At 41.5% G+C, this 23135-nt stretch overlaps 2 protein-coding genes across 11 annotated transcripts; both read left to right on the plus strand.

The window, feature by feature from the left end:
- Window positions 1-3549: 3549 nt before the first annotated feature.
- vstm4b (V-set and transmembrane domain containing 4b) lies at window positions 3550-13479 on the plus strand. The gene is made up of 8 exons (XM_088285309.1): window positions 3550-3678; window positions 4657-5064; window positions 10907-10960; window positions 11094-11201; window positions 11313-11346; window positions 11665-11789; window positions 12297-12361; window positions 12798-13479. Exons 1-8 carry the CDS (start codon window positions 3630-3632, stop codon window positions 12921-12923), a joined length of 969 nt encoding a protein of 322 aa, XP_088141435.1. The 5' UTR covers window positions 3550-3629; the 3' UTR covers window positions 12924-13479.
- Window positions 13480-18614: 5135 nt separating this feature from the next.
- lrrc18b (leucine rich repeat containing 18b) lies at window positions 18615-21293 on the plus strand. Of its 10 annotated transcripts, none has more exons than XM_088284806.1 (5): window positions 18615-18632; window positions 19286-19353; window positions 19571-19631; window positions 19770-20031; window positions 20128-21293. In XM_088284806.1, exons 4-5 carry the CDS (start codon window positions 19774-19776, stop codon window positions 20581-20583), a joined length of 714 nt encoding a protein of 237 aa, XP_088140932.1. In that variant the 5' UTR covers window positions 18615-18632; window positions 19286-19353; window positions 19571-19631; window positions 19770-19773; the 3' UTR covers window positions 20584-21293. The 10 variants fall into 10 exon arrangements, with proteins under 10 accessions (XP_088140932.1, XP_088140930.1, XP_088140927.1 ...); XM_088284804.1 differs by lacking the exon at window positions 18615-18632 and adding an exon at window positions 18937-18980; XM_088284801.1 differs by lacking the exon at window positions 18615-18632 and adding an exon at window positions 18952-19079 and having other exon boundaries at window positions 19567-19631.
- The last annotated feature ends 1842 nt before the right edge of the window (window positions 21294-23135 follow it).

Below are 23135 nucleotides of genomic sequence, written 5' to 3' on the forward strand. Positions count from 1 at the left end.
ACTGGGTCAGGCTCGGGATTACAGTACCGATCAAATCTGCATTGACACACATTGACACCACGCCGATGTGTTCCATGCGAGCGAATAGAAATCTAAAGTAGCGGCACACTGTGGGGCAATGGTGGCTCAGTTTAGATAAGCTTAGTGGCCCAGAAAAGGAAAGCAGGCGAATAACGCAACAAGAGGCAGCGATCCGAGCTTTTGTTTATGGTGCTGTGACTGACACCCGCAAGTGTCAGCCTGCAGGCGGCTGGCGATAAAGCGGCCGGCCTCACGCCAGTAGGAAACTTGGACGCGGAGGCAGATGGGTAAAGTGGCCTTCTGAACTTGACACGCACAGTGGAAGATATGAAAGTTGACTGGCACGCAACACGTGAGTCAAAGGGGGGCGGCCGCGCGGTTCACTGCGGTCGACTGCTGCGTGACTATTAGTCCCATTTGGAAAATGCAACGGATCTACTGAAATATTATTTTTCAAAGCGTTTCTTGACATTAATGAAGCATAGAGTCTGGAATTTTCTGACGCACACCCTTTGTTGGTGTGAGAGTGGACAATTAATAATGGAGACGCTGTACTCTTTTGTCTAATATAAAAATAACTGATTTTAGATTAACACTCATGGTGTTAGTATTATATATGGTAATAAGTCAACAATATAAAGTCTAAAAAAAAAAAATTCTTGTGCAATATTATCTGATCATTAAATCAGCAATACTCAAAAAGTTTTTTCGTGTTTGCCAGGCTGTACAATTGATAAATTGATATAAGAAGGCGTCGGGTCAGACCGTAATTAATCGAGGGCTGACACTTGCACGGCTGTTTACAACAACAGCTACATGTCATGCAACGTCTAAAATAAGCACATGAACTGCTGTTGACCCGTGTTGTCCTCTGAGCGTGTCCTCGCCCGTGCCCATGCCGACAAATACATTCATATTTTATCATGAAATTTTGAACTACGTGCAGAATCTTGAAAGCAATCCTAATCGGGCGTAAGCAACATCGTGCGCTGAATGTCCTGCCTGTCTACATGCGCGACCGGTTTTGTGAATCTGATTTCAATTTGTTGCAGAGACACTTTTCACGAGCGTGATGGGCGGTGGAGGCGGTGGCGTGGATGTCAAAGGGAAACTGGGTCAGTCACATGACCACCTTCATTTGAATTTCCTTGGTTTATACGGGAATTCTTTTTTTTTTTTTTGTCTGTGTTAGGCCTTTATAATTTTGAGACTTGGAAGTTTTGAGCAATGCCACTGTACAGTTATGGCAGTATTAAGAACAGATGGATTATGATCATGTCATCATGATGTCTTACGGCCGTGTTAGCAACATTTAGTGTTTGATCAATATTCCGCTTTAGACGCTTTGCCCATCTTGTCTTAGATTCCATTCATGAAATGTGATAAGAAGCTATAATAATCCCTACAAGTTAGTTACTTAGCATACTGACGCTTTCCACATATTTACTTTCAACTTTCAACCACAATATCACGTGTCGCTCGCCTCCACCAATCGGCAATGAAACGTGATGCGAAAGGTCAACCGGGATGATGTGAACCAAAAGGGCAACAGGGGCGGCCTGTTATTTGCTCACGTTTTTCTCGATTAGATCACTCTTAATCGTTTCTTGATTTAAAAATAATCCTAATGATAAATGACATTATTGAATTATTTCTCCATACGTCTGAAGAACATACTGCTTTTATTCGGATTAGAAGAAGGCATTTGAAAACGGAATCCAAATGAACCCGCAAATGAAGATCCCAAAGATAAATGTGTAGGTCTTGCTGTCCTGCTGCTCTATAGACGCACACTGCAGCCTCATTAGTTGGAACTACTGAGGACCTTAAAAAAATTCTGCCACAAGGGGGCAGCATTATACATGGACAACCTTTACAAAGACTGCTCTGTATTGAAGCTTCCATTAGTTTTGTTAAAAATTACACTGATTTCATGTCCTAGCCAAACGCATTTTTTCCCCTGATTTGATTTAAATATGCAATAAACCGTGGCAATAAATTATAGTTCTAAATGTCACAAGTGTTATCATCCAACATGTTTACTATTTTTTGCAGTGGTGTGGAACTGCGCTGCACCATACTGAGTGATGTTTTTAATCTGTCTCCAAATTCAGTTGCATAAAATATTAAAAAGCGCAGGTTGCAGTTTTACATCACTGTGAAATGAGCGTTTGAAGCACATAACAGTTTCCCAGCAGGAAATACATTTTTACAGCAATTGTGCCAAGAAGGCTGTTTATCTTTTCTACTACGCGAAAATGTGTCCAGCCTTTTTACTGGTATGACGGATTTAGGTTGACGTGAGTTGAGGAGCTTGATTTTGACGTAATGCTTTGACATCATCTTGAGGCATTTTGGTGCCAATCGGACGATGTTAAAGTCAGTTGAGTAGCCTCATTTAGACAAAAGTAGCGCTTTGTTGCCATCTTGGGGCATCTCAGTCGCAATGAGCTAAGTTGAGCTGAGTTCACGAGCTTCATTTAGACAAAAAATAGTGCTTTGACATCATCTTGAGGCATTTTGGTGCCAATCGGACGATGTTAAAGTCAGTTGAGTAGCCTCATTTAGACAAAAGTAGCGTTTTTGCTGCCATCTTGAGGGATTTCAATGCCGATGAGCTAAATTGAGATGATTTGAGGAGCCTCATTTAGACAAAGGTAGTGCTTTGACATCATTTGGAGGTAATTTGATGACAAGGAGCTAATAACTGAGCTGAGTTGAGGAGACTCATTTAGACAAAAGTAGTGCTTTGTCATCATCTTGCGGCATCTTACAGCCAAGGAACTAAATTGAGCTGAGGGCATGAGACGTACATAAGTAGTGCTTTGATGAAAAGTTGTTCCGTTGCAATAAGAGAAAGCCTGCAAAAGATCTATAATAATAATTTTGTCTTCTATTAAATATTATTGATTACCAACAAGGTAGGAAGCAAGATAAAATGCTATTTTATATTTTTGTATTTTTATTTTCAATAATGACTTCTACAACAATCCCCGGAAATCACAATGTCCCATCACTGGTGAGCTATTCAAGCTATTTTTAACAGTCCCGCCAAACTCATGCGGTCCTTGGGATCACCCTGGTGCCCGTAGGCACCATGTTGGTGACCACCGATGGAGCCAACTTATTTCTCAACCTCACCAAGGGCCACACGCAAGCACGGACTCATTCACCCCATTGCCGCCGCCCCCCCCCACCCCGTCCAAAATAAAAGCCCTGAATGAGGTCTGCGCCGACCGCTCTCCACAGCTGGAAGTGTGATTTTGTCGGCGTCAAACCCCACCGCACACTCCTCGCCGCCCGCCATCCTACACAGGAACTCACGTTTCCCTCTCGTTTGCCAGATGCAAACAATGCAAGTGTGTGTGTGTGTGTGTGTGTGTGTGTGTGGGGGGGGGGGGCTGCCAAATGTTCTCTCAATGTCTTTGAGACAGTAGAGGGGAGGGCTTGGGGAGGTTCTGTGCAGAGTGCAGTGTTTCAGATTACACTTCTCTGTTGGAGGAGAAAAAGTGGGGGGAAGACGAGGAAAAGGAGGCGGAGGAAGTTTTGGGCTCCTTTTGCTCCGATTCATTGAACTTCAGGTTTTATGGAGGCTGCAGTCGTGGAAAATGCTCTCCTCTGTGGTCTTTGCTCTACTGGTTCAAGCTCTGTTTGGAGGTAGGAACGATTTTTAGAAAGGATGCGTTGAAGGTGAATGGGAGAGGTGTGAATCATTTCAAACAGTTGATGAAGTCATTTATGATGAGCGCTATTTTTTGTTGTTGTTGTTGAGGGTGCAATGATCGGCCGGGCCAAACTGAACATGCAGTTTTACCTTGACATCATTTCTCGTTAAAACTTGCAATGAATGTCGATAAAAGATTTTATGTGCGTTCATCATCTGCATCATAAGCCACGATATAAAAACACGTCGGTAATGCAGTACAGATCAACGCAACTAAAATAATAAACTTGTAGTTTAATTCTGACAAAAGCTATCTCAATTGGTTGCTCAGGAGAGGCTCTTAGTATTGTGGCTGATCAGAGTAGATGTTCACATTTTTATGTCCAGGGCCCAGCTAATTATTTGGTAGATATTAGCTCATAAAATCGGCAAAAAAAAAAAAAAATCAGGACTTTTTTCACACATTAGCATATTGCAATGTGAGACAAAAATCATTAGATTTTTGCAAATTTTTCTCTGTTATGTTAATCAATGTTCTGCCTGTAGTTCATAAATTTATTATTTGGGTTATTGCATTTATTATACATTGTTTAATTAATTTTATCCTGCCAAATATCTGAATCGGCCTCAGAAAATTCATTTTGGTCGGACCCTCGTCCTGCCTAATCTTTATTCAGCTGCACAGTCCAGCAAGCCCGTCGCAAATTCACAACTTTTATTATCGGCAGATTTGATGGGAACGTAGCCGACGTATTATTCATTGAAAAACTCAGCAGTATTGTTTCGGTGTCATTTTGGTTCCAAAGAAACAATTTGCAGTGAGTTGAGGAGCTTCATTCAGACATATGTACGTTGCCACCCTCTTGTGGCATCTTTGAGCAACTACAAACGTACTTAAAGGTGCTGACAATCATTGCTAATTTTGCTATTTTCACCAACAATCATTTTCCAAAAATGTTTTCTTTCGCCAGATTTGTGTTCCGCCATCAACGTTACCATCACGCCGTCCCCCTTCACGGTGGCCCAGGAAGGCCAAAACGTCACGCTCTCATGCGTCGTGTCCCAGCGACGTCGCAATACCGCATTACCCGTGGTGAAATGGACCTTCTTGCCGGCGGGCTCCGACGGGCCGGAGGACGAGCTCCTCATTGCCCGGGTCAACATGAGAAAGGCCCGTTTCTATGGAAACTACACTAAGAGCTTCTCGTGGCCCAAGATGAAGCTAACGGTGGTCAAGCAGGGCAAGATTTTTGACTTGTTGATCTTGAACGTGTCCGAGCGGGACCGAGGGCTCTACATATGTCGGGTTCAGGAATTCAAAAAGCAGCAAGATCGCTGGAAGGCCGCGTCCAATTCCACGGCGACAACTGAACTCAGAGGTGAGCGGTCAAGCTTTTTTTTAATATTTAAGTTCCCAATTTAAAATTGGTTGGGAACTTTTTGATTTCTTGCTGACCTCACTGCATTCACTTCTGCATTGGCGACAACGGGGGGGCGGAGACTTCGCCAGCTATTCCAGTCACTGCAACAGAAGCGCCGGCAAATGTTTTGATATTAGTTTGAACCGCATTTTTGACACAGGTCGATCCACGGGGATGTTCTACGGCAATGCAGATGTTCCTAAAGAGCTCCCAGATGTGATGAAGCTGTTTGAGGTTTTTACGACGGGACATTTCTGCGCCGTGTTAAAATCTGTCTCCATTAGTAAAAAGCGCTAAAGATGACATTGACCATGTGCCGAACGCCGTCTTTAACCAGCGCTGCAAAACATCTGAAAATCATTCCAACGCAACAGTAGGTTAGAATAAATGTTTCTCGGTGTTTCTCGCAAGCAAAAAGCATCTCGCTGCTTTCGATTTGGAGCGAGAAATGTGACTGGCTGCGATCCAACCTGGATATATAAAAGGATCATCGGCGGCAGTTTGCTCAACATGAAGTACGACCAGAGGCAGCGTGAGGTTTTCGTGGTGCGTTTGCTGACTCACAGAGCGGAACGGATGACACATGCGGCGCAGAAGCCTTTTCGCTTTTATTAAAAAGAAAAAGTGGCATTGGCTCGCATGCCAACTCTTCATCTGTTCAACATTTTGTTCTGACAAGGCTGAACACAAGTCTCAAAATTGTGGGCATAAAATGGCATTAGGAGTCAATTAAGCTCCCGAATGAAAAACGCCAAAAAACTAACAAGACTCAATTCGGGACCCAAAGAGGTAATTGAATAAGGGACTCAAAGAGTTTAACGGTTGTAGTTTTCCAAGCATGATTTTGCAAATGCGATGGAAGCGTACCCCATATTTTCCTTTCATTCGCGGAGCAAAGACAAAAAGTGTCACTTTCCCTTCCCTTTCATATTTCTTGCCTGCAAAAACACGACATGTTACTCAGTCACCACATTTTCCCATTGATGTGTGATTCTATGGGCTGTGACTTTTCGGGTGCCGGCGTCCCCGGGCCAAGTCTGGGTCGGGCCGACACGCAGACCTGATGTTGTCGTTGGCCGCGTTAAAGAGTTTCCTCTCAATGTAGAACAGAGAGAGTGCGGACAGACTTTGCAGAAATGGGACAGTAAAATTGTTGTGCGAAGGGGAAGCCACTCGGCATGAATGGGGGAGTGGATTACATTGTGGTACGGTTTTCTTTTTCATAAATATTTCCTATTTAATACAGAGCAGTATTTCGTCTGTAAAATAAAAAAAAAAAATAAATAAAAAAACAGGAAGTCCATGTTGACTAATAGGGGAAGTCAAAGTAAAAAAAAAAATCCTTACAATATGATCTATGCAGGCCCACTAATGGAAACATGATTCTGCTTAATATTGTGTTTGCTGAATAGGAGTTAAGCAATAAAATCAACCCATTTTTAACCATCGCACGGGGCGGCCATTTTGTCACTAATGTTGACTGAAAATGACATCCCAGTAGCTCAGGGCTCGGCTAACGACCAAACATGGCTCAGCTTTGAAAAACAGTAGAAACAAATTTTGGGTTTGACGTCCCCTTTAATATTTTCAGATGGTACCATACAATTGCATTATATTGATTCAACGCAAATTTCATTGTAAAAATGTTTTTGTTGTGTGCTCTCTGCCAAGCAACAAGCAACCAGTCATACATGTACAGTAACTAAATTAATGAACTAATTTGGAGTAAAACAAACAAATTCAATTAATAGCAGTAATAAACGACTATGTTTGCCTCAATTACGCTTTTGACTAATGAGGACTAGCCTGTATAATTGTGACAGGGACCTCATCGAATCCCTGGGGTCCAATGACATCAGGTGGCCAGGCTCTGGCGGTAAAAGAGAGCCGAGACTCCGCTTGGCATCAACAAACTGAGAATGTGTCGTTTTTCTTGGTAACGCGAGTACAACTAAGCAAGGGCAGTTTCTGCAAAGTATTCCGTTCTCATTTCAAAGGGCATGTTCTGGAAAGATGAAAGGAATGAGAAATATATGAAGAGAAGTGGCATAGAGGGATGACACAAGGATAAATAGAAGCTTGTGTTGGTTTGTTTGGCTGAGTTTTGTTAAGGTCGGTTATTTGGAATACCAGAAAACAGTGGTTGAATTAGTGGCTGATGAATGCACAGACTCAACATTCACAACAGGTCCGCATCTGCGTACAGATGCCGCCAGTGTTGGGACACCAAAAAGAGCCACGGCACGGCGTTAAATAAATAAATCTCTGTTCGTTCGGATGGTTGACTCGTTCATTCTAGGCTAATGTAGTCTTTTGAAATGCTTTCAAATTGAGGACAGATTCGAAAATGGGCATTGAAGCAGTTGCATTGCGGCGTCATCGCAGTACTGATTGATGGTTGCTTCAGTGTACGAAGCTTTACACTAAATTCCAAAATAAATCCCAAGCAATTATGTCATATCCTTAAATGTTACTCCTTGCAAAAATTTTAATCCCCAGAAAAATCACCAACGCTTGTAAATCAAGGGCCCATTATTACAGGGACTGCCAAACAACTTGCCGGGCATCATAAGTGCTGTTTCAACTCGTGGATAGATTTGATGAAGAAAAATTCCCACAAATTTATTATTTTTTCTGCTTATTGCAGTGGTGGGCAAATTTTTGATTGGCGGGCCACAATGGGTTCTATAATTTGACAGAGGGGCTGGACCAGGAGCAGATGGATGGAGTGTTTTGGTAACCTCACCTCATCAGAGAAAAAAAATACATTTAATTTAAAAAAAATATATGAAAATAGCATGACAACAAAATATCTGTGTTTGACACACCAGAGTGTTTAGAAAATAAAACATTAACAAGGTTTATTCATTTAATTTTTTTCAAGTGTGGCGGGCCAGATTAAAACGTTTAATGGTCCGCCTGTGGCCCCCGGGCTGTAGTTTGCCCACGCCTGGCTTATAGTATACTGCAGTGGTCCCCAACCACCGGGCCGCGAGCCGGTAACAGGCCATTGGACACTTTGAACGGGGCCGCTAATATTAAACGCACAAGCTACGAAACCCGCTCGTCACAAAAAAACGGCGAGCGACTCCCGGTTTGAATAAAATAGGTTGTTGAGCAGTCCACGGCGGAAAAATGTCGGGGACCACTCAAGATGACCACGGCATACCGCACACGTAAAAATATCTCCACAGACAATCACCTCCCCCTTAAACGAGATGCCGGGTGTAGTAGCAAGTCTGACCATGAGAGGCAGCATGGAGCCACAGGGAATCCAGGTTGACAGAAAATCGAAAGAGTAGAGGTAGTTGTTCTTCACTCGGTGGGGTCCTGCATTGTAGAAAAATGTCTTCTTTTCTTCACGCCTTTCGAATAATGATCCAGGCTTATGTTGACCCCAGGATCTCGTTAAGCATACATTTATTTTCAATTCCAGCTCGTCCATACTTCATTCCAACGAACTTTGACTGTCGCTGTTTTCATTGTCGCTCACAAAGCCGTCTGTACTAGTTCCATGGAATTCCACGAAAATGTTCTGTGCGATATTTCCGTGTGGAAATGGCATGATCCCCATTAAAATGTTGAATTCGGGATTTTCGTTGGTGCGATCGTCACTTTGAAGGCTAGTTGCGTCGCTGCCGCTATCTTCCGTGGACGCCTCACTGTCTTCATTATTGGGATCGTTGTCGTTTTCGACATTGGCGTCAACGTTATTGTCTTCGACATTGGCCTCGTTGTTATCGTCTTCGACGCTGGCGTCGCTGTCGTTGCGTCCAGCGCTGCTTTCACTGTCATTGTGTTCGATATTAGCGTCGTCGTCTTCGACATTGGCGACGGCGTCCTCATTAATGTCATCGTTGTCTTCATTATTGACGTCGTTGTCGTCGTGGTTATTGGCATCACTGTCGTTGTTTTCGATATTGCCGTCATTTTCTTCACTGCTACGATTATGTTCAACGTCTTCGCTATTCCCGTCACTTTCTTCGATATTAGCATCACTGTCATTGTTTTCAACATTACCGTCGTCTTCACTACTAGGATGAGGATCAACGGCTTCACTGTTCCCGTCACTTTCTGGATTGGCATCATTGGCATTGTTTTCATTGTCAGCGTCTCCAGTTGGCCTTGGGACCACCTGAAAGGAAATAGTGATCTCCTGGTTGGAGACGCAAACATTGACCCTGAGGGCTCCCACATTTGGCGCTCCTCGTCCTAACCTTCGTCGGAAACGGCGGCCTATGATATAGTTGAAACACGATATGGTCATATTTAAAAACCAGCACAACGCGCAACAGTTTCAACGCTAAATACTTACGAATTGGACCGTTGTGTTGTCCGTCGCCTTGTACTTCCATTTTGTCTAAAAAAAAAACAAACAATCAACGCATCAGTTGGAGAATGTTTAAAAGGCAAACAGTCTTTTCAGAGTCACTGGTCGAGCTCTGACGAAAATCATAGGTTGGGACTAGTAACCTTACAGTAGGCTACACAACCTTTTGAATCAAATTTACACTCTCTCGCTTGGTGAGCTTGCTCTTGTCCATGCTTAGAAAACTCGAGCCCAATCGAATTAGCGGTCAGACAAAACATTTAACGTAGCAGTTAGCATAGCGTCATCATTATGAGGCTCTGTGCATCCAGGAATCTTCGCAACGAAACCGGAGCACGGACGCCACACCAAAGCCACGCATATGATGACATCAAAGACTGACATCACGTTCCAATACCACATTGAGTTGTCGTTTGTATTTGCTTACCTTGCGTTCAAGGAACTGGTCGATAAAACGCCTGTTTACAAAACAGTTGGTGGTGAAACGTGTATTTCTCACGCAGATTCTGCAGTACTTTGGACCTTATCATGATGCTTTTCCAGAAATGTGGCCAGTTTGGAGGTCAAAGTACAACTTTTGTCAGTAGCGGCATTTTGTTTCCAGGTGTCGTGACCAAGCCGGTCCACAACAGAGCGCGCGGCGCCGAGTGCTGCTGCAGCAGCTTTAATGTAACCCTATGGCATCATTCGCTATTTGTTTGTAATGCTTCATGAGATCATCTCATTGTGATGAGGTGTAAATTGTGAAAGTGATGTCACTTTGAAAGTAGATTGGATAACGCTGTCATAGGCAGTGGCGTCGTCAAGAATAGCGACCCTCGGAATCTGCGAATGACGTTGTCAAACGGCATTTCTCTCGGCTGCACTGCTTTTCGTTTGTGTATGTGGATGAAAAGTTGATATAATAACTGATTCAGCATTTTTGCGCTGACGTGGCAATGCAACGGAACTTCAGAATAAGCAGCGCTGGTTGACGCTCTTTATATTAAGAATAAGACTGGGACTGTTTCTTTGGATTTCTAATTTAACTCACAAAGTCCACCGGATGGCCAACATTGAGGTCAGGTTACACCTTGATTAACTCATTCACCACCAGCCGAGTAAGAAAAAAACGGATCTTTGACGACTTTAGCCGTCAATGGCAGTAAATGAGTTGACATCAAAATGCAGGAAAAAATTTTTTTTTTAAACTCAATATTAGTCTACATTTGATGTCGTCTTCAAATGATACTGGACAATAATCTAAACCTATCTTTAAGGATATTCAAGGTTGGACATTTTTAAAGGGTCACGGTTTATGAGCAGTCCACACCTTTCTGTGTCATACCAATCTCATATGAAGCTGAAACCACAAGCAGTTGTCGTGCTACACTGAGCTTTGTTTAAACAAAAAATTGAGTCTGGCAGAAAGGAAGCCACAGTGATGACTATAGACTTTACATGGTTTTTTTTTTCTTCCCTTCCACGCAGTACATGTGTTTCCGGCCACCGAGGCCAAAGACGGCCTGTGGAGCTTGCTTGAAGGTAACTTATTGTATTTAAAAAGTGTGTGCGTGTGCACGTGTCAAAAATAGCCCAACCAAAAATGAAACCTCCAACATCCTCTTTTTTTTTTTTTTTTAAACTTCCTTTTTTTTATTTAATGTTTGTCTTTCAGATGTTTACCTTTGCGCTGTACTGATTTGCTCCGTGGGCCTGCTGTGCATGTGCATGTTCACAGTGACGGTAACCTGCCAGTGTATACAGAGGAAGCGGCGGTTAAAAGGTTAGCAGACAGAGAAGACATCTCTCACTATGTCGCTTTCCGTTTCTGTTTGCATGATTTTTCAACTGGTTGCCCATTAACCGGACTTTTGCCTCTTTACTTTCTTTGTAGACAATTACCACTTGGTCAAGAGCTCCAGGAATAGGTAAGAGTTACTAATAGAATGTGATTTTTGGCTTCTATACCCGTCAATGGCAGTGAATGACTTAATCGGCAGACAACCGTGTTTCAATTGAATCAGGCTATTCCAACGGGCGTGTTTTATGCCAAGTGATTGATTGGCGACCAGTGTAGGATGCAACCTTGTTTTCATCCCATTGGGATAAGCCCCAGCGGCCATGACCCTGAACACGATAAAAACCTTAGAAATGGAAAGCCGCCATTCGGTACAGTTGAATTTGGTTCATGTGGACACAATGTGGTACAATATTGAGTGAATATTTATTTTTTTCCTCCACTTTAGCTCAGGAGAAACCGTCACCAGTGTGGTCAGTGTGTCTCCTGCCTTGCCTAAGAAGGAGAGGCGATGCAGAAAGAAAAGGAGCAGAGATTACCAAGATGAAATACCACCAGAGATACCAGCAAAAGGTAGCAAATTCCCTTACCTTTATTGTCATGTATCTTCATTTGTTCCAGTTCCTTTTAGTTTGTTGGAAAAAAAAATCATGAATATGAGTGGAATTTTTTTTTTTCAATAAAAGTAGTTAGTGTGTTCTGCCTCGGTTAACAAACATTCTGCATTTTTAACGGCATTATCTACTCAAACTAACATTCTAAATCTAAGCAAATCACATCTTGGTTGCACTCGGTAATTAGTCGCTGGAATGCCAATTGGATCCAATCTATTCTTGTGTTGCTCTTTCCCCACATTCGGAATGTTGCTAGACAACTCAAATATGAATGATGATAGCTCTGCAATAGTTGAAGTTTTGCGGCTGCGTTTTTCAGACCAGAGAATGCTGATTGTTGCTCTTTTGTGGCGCAGCTTATTGTTCTTTTTGACGTTGTCACTGTTTTAAACACATGGCATATTTGCTGGAGGGGAGGCGGAAAAAAATAAAAACAAAACACCAACGTTTGTTTCACCCCTGGCAGTTCCCATTGGAGACAAAGCTAGGAAGCCCAAACTTTTAAAACCACAACCAAGGAAAGTTATTTTGGTGAGTACAAATCACATTTTTAACAACGTTCTCTTCTGCTGATCTTCACAATTTTATTATTGATGCCAAATGACTGGAGAACTGTCCACTAATCACTTTCATTTGTTTTCACTTGCGTTTTTATTATACAAAGCCAAAGGGGATTTTAAAAAAAATTAATAATACAATAAAACACATTTGTAAATCATCTATTTTTTTTGTGTGCTTGCTGTGCTAGCTGGGATCTTTCTCCAGTTAATGTGCATAGATATTGTTGTATCATTTTTTTTCTTCCAATATCTAGATTTCAGTGCAATCCTTGTATCGCGCTACTATTGATATCATTGGCAAAAATATCGCAATTGTTCTGCTTATTTTTATACCATTGCTTACGTCTGTGCCCATCGTCTCCTTCTCCATTATAATCCCTTCCCGAACTCTGTCTTGAAATCCTCAGCCAAAGATAGTGGAGGAGAATCTGACCTACGCAGAGTTGGATCTGGTGAAGCCGATCCCGGAAGCAAAGTCGTCGCGGAACGGCACGGTGTACGCTCAGATACTTTTTGGGGAACAGCAGCTATGAAAAGGAACGGCTTTCTCCTCATTTTGCCTCGTGTAAATAGGGTTGTTTATTTATAGTTTGTTGTTCGCATTTGAAGAGCAAACGTTGTCCATCTGAATTTACTGTGCATATAAAGGCAAAGATGGTCACGTTTACATTGCGATAAGGCAGCATATTGACTGACTTGATCCGATACGTACGGCAATTCCACAAAACCGGCTTAAGATATCAAAGGTGACGTTCTACAAATCCCATTCATTAGTATCTCTTATCTTCACCGACACTTACCAAGACTTACCTGCGAGAGGCAGTGTGGTGCCAAAGGACATTCAGCCTGACGGAAAATAAAACAAAGAAGAAACAGAAGAAGCTCTCTGAGTGAACTATTCGCCCTCTCACTTTATTTTGTAAAATTACTTGGGAGACGAGTTATGCAAACAGTAAAGACGCTGCCTCTCTTGTTTTGATATCTGGAAACAGTGTGAGCTGTTATCATTCTGTTTTACGTCACAATCACGGAAACTGTGGCTTGGCCGAACACGGTTGACTTTGCAAGTATTTAACAGGTTTCACGTTAACAATTGTTGACACCGACCATTTTCTGATTGGGTGGAAAAATCCCGCTTAACGCGTCACAACAAAGAATAATTACTCAGCTTTAAGTGTTCAGACACAGCTGAGAATCGGTATGCGTCGTTATGTGTGTGTCCCCGTTCTGTGCATCAGGTATTAACTAGTCAAAAGTTGTGTCTGAAATTAACATAAAGAGTGTTTGTGATATGCCGTTACACCTAAAGGCTGTTCTCAATCAAATTTATCGCGCAAAACTCAGCCACAATAAACGCAAACATGAATGTGACCAAAAGTAATTCATGTGACTTGCTTCCAGTGTGTCCCCAGCCTTATCTCGCCACGCAACATCTGTGCACCGTCTGTTTTTTTTTTTTAAGTGTCACACTGCAATTTACACTCACCACAAGTCAAGACAGTTGATATTAAAGTTGCGATTGGCCCTTAGACTGCAACCCTCGCACTGTCAACTTTGTCAGACGCTTTCATCTTGTGTTTTAACAGCCCAATTTAACAGCGACACGCACACACTTGACACAGGCCTGCAGCTACGTGTGCGTTCAACTACGTATAAAAAAGGATAATAGTGTAAATCTGGCAACAAACAGCAACATGTGTTTAATCCATGACGATCGTTTCAAATAAGGTTTTTTTTTTGTACCTGATTTGTGATCAGCGCTCTAGCAATATTCTTGCAGCGTTAAAAAAAAAGTGCAAAGGTCTCTTATTTCCACATCAATCTTTGGATTGAGGCATGGAAAAGCAGCAACTGTGAATTTGAAACCCAGACGCAAAGGCAACGCATTCCTTCTCCTCCCCCACCGCTTGCACCATCAAGCGGAATCGTGTCAATCGATGCAGTTGGGCCCCTTTTAAAAAAAAAAACACTTTTAATTTCTAACTGGATGCATGATGAATTTTTTTTTTTTAACTGAAAACTAATACATCAAGCAATTATCTACATTATTATTGAATATTATCTTTAATGTGAGCGTGTTCCAATTTTGCTGATTCTCAATTTCCAAATAGCTGATGCCTTTGTGTTCTCTGGCTTACAACGACGGAACAAACAATGAAATAATTTTTTTTGTGGGGGTTTGCCTCGTTTCAGAATAGTTGACTTACACTGTATAAAATTTGATTTGAGCAATGAGTCCAAATCAGACTTCATGGGACGACATTTCCAGAGATGAGTGTATATTTATGAATACTGGTGACATTTGTGTGCATTCCAGCTTCCCAACATTGTTTTTTTTTTTTTTTTCAGCTGTCGCTAGTGTGTATTGTTTCGACAAAAGACTGAATGAATAAATGTCATCCAGTTGTGAGAAGCAACCTTTTGTTTGCAAAATGTCGTTTTAAAACTGTGAAATGTGAAGTTTCTTCCAAACCGCAATGCCCGTAATGGGAATCCCCTAACAAGGACCATGTGTGTGATTGGGGCCTCTCCGCTTCTCAGTTTGCTCTCCTACTGCCCTCCACCGACCTCTAAATCCAATAGTCGGTCAGTATATGTCATACTCATTTTTTTGTTCATGTAGTTTGATTTTTTTTTTTTTCATTCAATTCGGAAGTTTCAATGTACCCTGAAAATTTGATTGTGGACTGCATATGGATTGTAGCATATACATTTGTATTATTTTTAACATCCAGCAGGGAGGAAGTGCAATAAGAAGTCGAAAAGATTAAATGACACTTCTTATTTGATTTATTACCTCAGTATTTTTTTATTTTTTTTTTGCATTTGTGGCCTCAGTTACTTATCCTTGTTTGTTTTGTATTGTATGTTGTTGAAGAGTCAATAAAGCAATGTGTGCATTAAGTTCTCACTGCGTATAGTTAAAAAGAAAAATGTCAACTACTCACTCTCCTGCTCCACCATTTCCTCACCTCGCATTTTTTTATAAAAACATTCTGGTGCCTCAAAAGGGCACAAGCCGACTCGTATTCCCCATCCTCATTCCCATTCGCTACATTGCTTTTTACCGTTTTAACTGTCAACACTTTTAGCTCCACCATCTCATAGCACCTTCTTCTTCTTATGCTATAATTTAATAGCAACCCCCCCCTGACAAGAAAATGAGTCCCATGTGTGGCAAATCTCAAATAACCGACTGCAATTGGGTTAAAAGTGGTGCTGTGTCTCGATGCAATCCAACTGGTTGCGGCCAGGAACGGCATAAAAAGACACATTTGCAACGTGGAAATTCCGCAGTATATAGAACACATCATACCAAAGCATTGATGTAAGTTTCGTTGCATGAGGATCAAAGTATTATCCTATATTGCGTTTGAAAAGGTAGTTTGGTGTACAGTGTATTAGTCACTGTTAGCAACGCCTCAGTTATTCTCCATGCTGGCATGAGGGCGTGTGGGCGGGCGGTAAAGAAATGAGAGGGGAGATAAATATTAGGTTGCGTTCACTGACAGTAGGACCTCGGAAATATTTAAGAAAACAGAACAAGCTGATGCTCACATCCGCATGAGGCAACGCCAAGCCCTACATTTATTTTAAACATCGAGTAACCAATTCGGAGGACAAATCAAGGAGACTTCGCACGCATCCCTTCACTTATAAACAAGCGATGTCACCGGTTAAAAAGAGGAAAACAAAACCTATTGTTAGGGACCAAAACCGCTGAATGTCTCAACAACCATTATGGCTCATCACTTCCTGTGTGGTTGCACAAATGCACAGCTTGAGCAGACACAAACGAACATAATGAAAGCGTAGGACTAAATCACAGGATGGAAGAATGAGATACAGGATTTAAATTTGGAAATAGTGGACGACAGTGTCCAGTGGAGGACATTCCATTATGTTTAACCCTGGGAATAACGCTACTTCCTCTGATGGGCTCATTTCGAGAAGTAAACGTTTGCTTGCTTCACATAAAATCAAGACAAATACACATTGCATTTTTAGGCAACGACATTTGGAAGTCTTAATGCTAGCACTTAATGCAAAACGCTAGAAGGCAAATTATTTTGCAGTATAAACCGTTACATAACAAATAATAATAATATTCCCTTTATTAGTCCCACAATGGGGAAATTCGAGATTCGAACCCAGGCCTCAAGGGGAGACTGGGTCCTAAACGCGGCGCCTTAGACCACTCGGCCATCCTGGCAATATTTGAACTTGTGCTGTCAAGTGATGATTTTTTTAACTAATTAATCACAGAAATTCCATGATTATTTGCGATTAATCACATTTTTCAACTACTATTTTTTTGTGACCCTTCTAACAGATATTTACTTGAATAATATCTTGGAATTGATACAAAATCACCAAATATGAAGTACATTTAATTCAAAGACTGCTCTAATAGCTTTCTTTCACTCTTAAATATGCTCAAAATGGAGACATCTTTACAGGCATTTTTTTTTTAAACATTTCTCAAATTTGCTCACAAATGCCACACTCCAGCAGTGTTGATTTGCAAGGCCCAGTGGTAACTTGAACACGGTGTTTTGTTCTGAGACGTCCTAATGATGTACAGTTAATATGGCACAATATTGGCAAAGTATGCAAATTATTTTTGAAGTAAATCTCTATAGGCATTACACATACTATTAACATTTAGATAAACTGTCAGGTCTTTTTTGGGGGGAAGGGGGTGGTTCCCTCACACTTGGCAGCCATGGACCCACATGAAGTGTTGAAGCATTTCACCACAGAGATTTATTAGTCTGCCATTGCTATGATCTGCTTTTCCATGGAACTCTAGTCCAAGTAGACTAAAGAGAAACAGATTGACTCTGTAATATCAATGACATCATTTGCACAATCACCTTCTTGAGCCAAGTAAAAAAAAAAAAAGAAAAAAAAAATGTTCAAGTAAAATGACTGAAAATGTTTAGGAATACTGGCCCATCTTTTGTATACATTTATCATAGGCAGGCCGTTGACAACTGCCAAAAGGAGGCTGCTCCACTTTCATTCCTTTCGAAATATTTTGTCGTCAATGGTCAGCATTCGCGACTGGAACGCGAACACGCGTCCAAATGGATCAAACCGCCACAACTGAAGCAAAGACAACATACCAGGCATATATGGTTAGAGGGCGGAAAAGCCACAACCATTTCGTAGCTTAGACAAACACATGAACGTCTGCGCCCATGGTGCCTACTTTTCTAAACATGTCCAGCAGGCTGTAATTCTTCTGCCCACTTAAGTTGTTTGTTTGGACTCAAGAGGCATAAAAACAATAGTTTGCTGAGTTACAAAAGTCTTGTGGCCGTTTTTGGACTCATTCATATGTTGATCCTGTGTGGGATAAGTTTCAGGAATAAGATTTATCATTTTATTTTGTGCATGCCTGTTGTTGTTCATTGTATTACATTAAAAGTTTGTTCAACTGTTGTGGTTAACGTTATTTAAAAAAGAAATGCATGGACAGTAACATAACTCATTACTTGAGTGCTGTAACAAATGCTGTACCGTACAAATCAAAGGTAGGAAATTGGTTGACTGGTTGATACAAATTCATTTGCAATATCTTAAAAAAACACATTTAAAGAATACAATGAAAATAAATACCAAAGAAAGGGAGAGCTTTTTTTTTTTACAAATTGAAATGACCTATGAATTTAATATTTGTTTTTAATCATGGTTATAGGGAATTAACTGATGGAAATTCGGTAGATATTTTAAAAATGCATCATAATAAACATTTAACTTGTACTGTAGTATGGGGATAAACTACAACCATATCTGTCAAGAGCGCACGAAATGCGACTTGGTGGTGCCACCTGGCGGTGGGATGGTGTCACTGTGCGTGTCACGCGATATGTACCGTTTTACTCGCCAAATGACAATGACGTCAAAAGCTATTAAAACGTCAGAGAAAAACATCCCGCCTCAAACACGATTTGATTTGATTTGTAAAGCACTTTAAAACAAACAACCGCATCTCAAACAAAGAGGTGGGCAGCAACACATTTATTTACCTATATATTTATTTATTTATTTTTACATAAAACGCAATAAGTAAATGGAGGTGGTTGGGACTACAATAACAGAGGAGAATAAGCGATCTCACACATTTCGGATTACTTTAATGTTTAGAGAGGTTCACCCAGTTTTTTCCAGCAGTATTTTGCATGAAGTGGGCAATGGACATTGATGAACAGTAAACAGCAACTACGAATTAATGGGTAGGTGCAACGTAAATGCTTTATAATGTAATGTATAGTGTAATTTCATGAGCAAAACAATTCAAAATAGATGGCAAATTACTTATAAATGAAAAAAAAAATCCGATTTAACTACTACCAGTCAAAAGTTTGGATCCGTTGTGTCCAAACATTTGATCGTAAAATACGTAAGACGTCAGAAAAATACTCACTTCAGTGCAAATACCTGCAAAATCTGCTTAAGTTCAGTATTTGTATTTTTACTTCTTTACATTCCACCCCGTTTTAAACTGGGCAACTTTTCTTAGTTTCCGTGAACACATCTCGAGAAAGCGATCGATATGACGTCATACAACTAAAGTACCGAAGGTGACTCTGATTTAAAAACAATGGATGAGTACATAGAAAAACGCTACGTCACCGGCGGTTCTCGCGTTAACCGGGTCCGTTCCTTCGCCTGCGACAGTGGCAAGTACGATTTTTAGCTAGCTTTAGCCACATAGACAATATTTCAAAAGCGAACAGTACATGTGTGGGTCAATTTATGTCGGCTACTAACTACGAAGACGGTAACTGCGACTTCATGCATGTAGATAAACTGATTTAAACTTGCTCTGATTCGCTCATGGCATTGCATCACCCTTAATAAATTAACTGTATTTGCTCACTGCCAGGCAAAGAAACTGCAGGAATCACAATTGTTTCGTCCACACAACCTTGCAGAAGACTCGTGATTTCACGTGTGAGTGCAAGTTATTAAAAAATATGTAATGCATAAATCAATTCACTGTAAATACACACAATCGATCCTTTTCCAAATCAGCAACTGCATATTCCCAGTAAAGGTGTCATATTGTTTTAAACTACAACAGTTGCTAGGAAACCCAAGAAAACAAATGCAATATTCGTTCAGGTGAATCAGGCACACAATAACTAAAGGTGATATTCATGTCAGGCAGCTTGGCAGCTGAGTTGATGACACTGACCACTTTCGGACATTCGAAGGCCAACTCCATGCTGGTAAGAAACCTCTTTGCGTCTGTTCCTAACAAATAATTTGAAGTATACTGAAATATCAAGTCTTCAAATGAATAGGATTTATTTTACGGCACACAAAGCTGACACGTTAACATTGTCATGCCTTACTTAACCTTGCAGAATCATGCCCAAGAAAAAGAAAGGCAACCTTCCACGGAGCAAGTTGTTCACCTCAAACATGGCCCTGAATAGCATTCAGCTGATACGGGACGGCAGACAGCGCCTCAATCTCAGTTTCAAAGAGTTGGACGCAGTGCCAGATAGCATCCAGAACTTGTACCGGGTCGATGAACTGATCCTGAGCAGGAACCTCATCATCACCCTCCCTGATTTTATTTATGAGTTCACCAACGTCCAAGTTTTGGACCTGCACAGCAACTATGTGAGTACAACATTCAGTTTATGATTTCTTAATTTAATGTTCTTGCTAGTCTCAATCATCACTGCTGGTGTGAGAACTTTCCGTTTTTGCCCGCAGCTGGAGCAGATCACCCCAAGCATCGGCCTCCTAAAGAACCTGATCATTTTGAATTTGTGCAACAACCGTCTAACGCAAGTCCCCAAGGAGCTGGGCCTGCTGCAGAACCTCCAGATGCTCTACTTGGGCCTCAACCGTCTTCAAATACTCCCCACAGCCATTGGTAACTTGAAGGGGCTCGTCTACATGGGCCTCTCGGACAACAAATTTTCTTCGGTGCCCAAGTGCCTCGCAAACCTCCAAAAACTGACAAAAATCAACATGGACAGAAATCCCTTTCCTCCGCCCCGAGATGAGAAAGCTGAAATCCCGAGGAAGTTGTACCTAGCTCATGCGTGCGACTTGTGTGAAGACTGCCTTAATAATTGCAGGACAGACAAAAAGAAGCTGGTGGAAGCACTGCAAATGAAGGAAGCCACTTCAGTGCATGTGGTGCGAGTGGAGACAGTAATCTAAATACAGATCAGTTGGGACAATACAGATTTGACGCCACTAGTGGTCTCGGACGCTGTTATCAATTCTTGACGCCAGCTTGTAACGTGGCCGAGGTATTTGTGCCGCTTCAAAAATTTGCTGCTTGAGTCAGCGCTAAGCGGTTGATCAAGGTGCAAAAGGTAGAATACAAATTGTGAATTATTGACTCTGACCCTTTGACAACCCTCAAGCAGGAGAAAATCAATTTGTGTCCACTAGAGGGCGGCAAAGACTCACTAACTAACACTAAAAGGAAATGAATACAAATGATTTATTTTTTGTCTCGGTAACAGTAGAACTATCGAAATCAATCTACATGAATAATTTAAGTATAACTTCATTGTCAACGTGATAAAAGCCGTGTTTATTCACCACATTATTTCCAGCAGATGATCAATTCTCCTCGCGACAATTTCTTGTGACTCGCAAGCGGTCGATAAGACTTGAAAAAGTACAAATAACCTCGAAAACCCACTGACGATTTTTCCTTCTTTTTTTTTTTTTTACCCACATGGCTGAGCTGAGGAGTGCTGAGTGGGCAGAAATAAGATCTCATCAGATACATTCATTAGGACGCAAGATGTCCGATATTGATTCAGCCGAGCTGACCTTTTGTTACAGTGAAACGTGACAAGAGGACCGCCGTTTCATTTAGAATTCATAATATTCCAAGCCTTCATCTCTGACCATATTCCAACTTGAATACAAATCACTAATAAACCAAGACCTTGGGTGACCCTGCCGCCTTTTGTGAGGGGTGTGAGGGGGGGGTTTACAATCTCACACTCATTGCACAATGCTCCCGGATACACGCGCTCCGCCAGTGCCATTGAAAATCAATTCGCAGCTATACACACACCAATAGATGGACTGTCTTTTTTTTTTTTTTTCTTGCTTCTTGCTTCCCCCTCCACTCACCTTTCCCTCTCGAGAGTCTGCTCTCCATCCCCACTCGCTTTCTCTCAACCTGTGCGTCCGTCACCTAAATGCGCACGGGCAGGCTGAATGAATAAAACTGCCGCAGCAGCCAAGCCTGTGGCCACAAATAGAATTTAATTCATTCGGCTTTGTTTCCCCCAATTGGACTGGAGGAAATTAAACCGGATAGCAAATACGCTATCGAAGTTTTATCGGTCACTTGCTGGGATGCCTCTTACAAAGGAGTCACTTCCATTATCTAAAGGAGATAATATAATACGACACATTAGGAAGACATGATAATATCAAAGCCAATATTAGAACTGTTCTGGCTGGTCTATCAGTATTACAGGCCTTTGGAGTATGGAATGCAGGTGTTGCCATGGTAATGACAGCTGCTTATCTCTATACTACAAGCAAGCAGAGGCGAGCTGCGGATTTTGTCCACGGGTGTTGAGTGGTGACTTCTTGATGCCAATGCTATGAAAAGGAAGAACGTAATGAATCAATTGCTTACAACAAGCATTTCTAACAGCTGATTTAATCAAAAGGTGTGTAGGTTATTCTGCCCTAAAGAAAAAAAAAAGGCAGGGTGCTGCCGTCTATAACGTTTAGTCACAATCATGCTTATCCTGCCTGCTTTCTTCATTGCATTAGTGGATGAAGTCATGGCCATGTGCTAATTGTCAGCGACAGAAGAGAGGGAGGGGAGATAAAAGGGGTGAAAGAGCAACACCTGTCGACTTTGCGTCCCCTGACTATGTCAAACTACTCTCTTAATAAGACATCATGTGGCTTTCTTTGTCCTGATGGCAACAAGAGAGGGTTTTAAATTGCATTAGTAGGTTGATACATTTTTTTATTTTTTATTTTGGCATTGCAACACAATTAAGAAATAGGAGAGTCAAGCCCAATCAATAAATAAAACTATGTCAACAGTCCAGACACCTCCATCCCCCCCCGTGGCCTGTTTTAACACAACCTTTTCCGTTTTACCATGAAATTTTAATCATCCCGCGTTTCAATATTTCAAAAGCTCCTCTTAAATTCACTGATGTTATTCGGCTTCAGCAGTGAGCAGGCAGGTTCTTGCTGTGTTGTGGATCGACTTGTCAGGGGCAGCTGTTGCTCAAGTTCACCTTGAGCTTTGGCAGTCTAAGAGGAAGCAGTTCTGTTGTCAGTGCATGGAGATGCAGTGGTCTGGGAAAAAAAAAAAAAAAAAAAGATTTTTAACCCCCTCACCTCCCTCAAATGTTTTCACTCGTGATAGAAACAACATTGGGTCGGGTGGTAGAATCACAAACAACTTTTAAGTGCCACACCCAGGATGGAGTGCATGGTTACACCCTTTTTAGTTTGAAAACCCACAGACTGGCACTAAAGGCTTTTTATTGTCCTTTTTTTCCCCCCCACTCTCGCTTGCTCGTTTCTCCCTTTTTACACTTTCAGTTCCACAGGTCAGGTGACCTCTATCTTGCTTTCCATCTCATTTGATTTGGCTTTGACTTTGAGCCGTGCGTGAGCGGGTGCTGCTTCATTTCAGATGCTTGTAGGTTTTTCAGTGCATGTCATGTCAAAAAAAAAAGAAAAAAAAAAAGGCACCCCTCCACCCTCTT

Source organism: Idiotropiscis lumnitzeri, chromosome 20 (assembly GCF_059441095.1).
Source record: "Idiotropiscis lumnitzeri isolate Australia: NSW breed Sydney's pygmy pipehorse chromosome 20, RoL_Ilum_1.0, whole genome shotgun sequence".
Classification (NCBI taxonomy): domain Eukaryota; kingdom Metazoa; phylum Chordata; class Actinopteri; order Syngnathiformes; family Syngnathidae; genus Idiotropiscis; species Idiotropiscis lumnitzeri.

Excerpts from the sequence above, each read along its gene's own strand:
- vstm4b (XM_088285309.1), top strand. The coding sequence starts at position 3,630 with ATGCTCTCCTCTGTGGTCTTTGCTCTACTGGTTCAAGCTCTGTTTGGA. Across the intron at positions 3,679-4,656 it reads GGTTCAAGCTCTGTTTGGAG|ATTTGTGTTCCGCCATCAAC; the intron begins GTAGGAACGATT and ends TTCTTTCGCCAG. Across the intron at positions 11,790-12,296 it reads ACCAGAGATACCAGCAAAAG|TTCCCATTGGAGACAAAGCT; the intron begins GTAGCAAATTCC and ends CACCCCTGGCAG.
- lrrc18b (XM_088284806.1), top strand. The coding sequence starts at position 19,774 with ATGCCCAAGAAAAAGAAAGGCAACCTTCCACGGAGCAAGTTGTTCACC. Across the intron at positions 20,032-20,127 it reads TGGACCTGCACAGCAACTAT|CTGGAGCAGATCACCCCAAG; the intron begins GTGAGTACAACA and ends TTTTGCCCGCAG.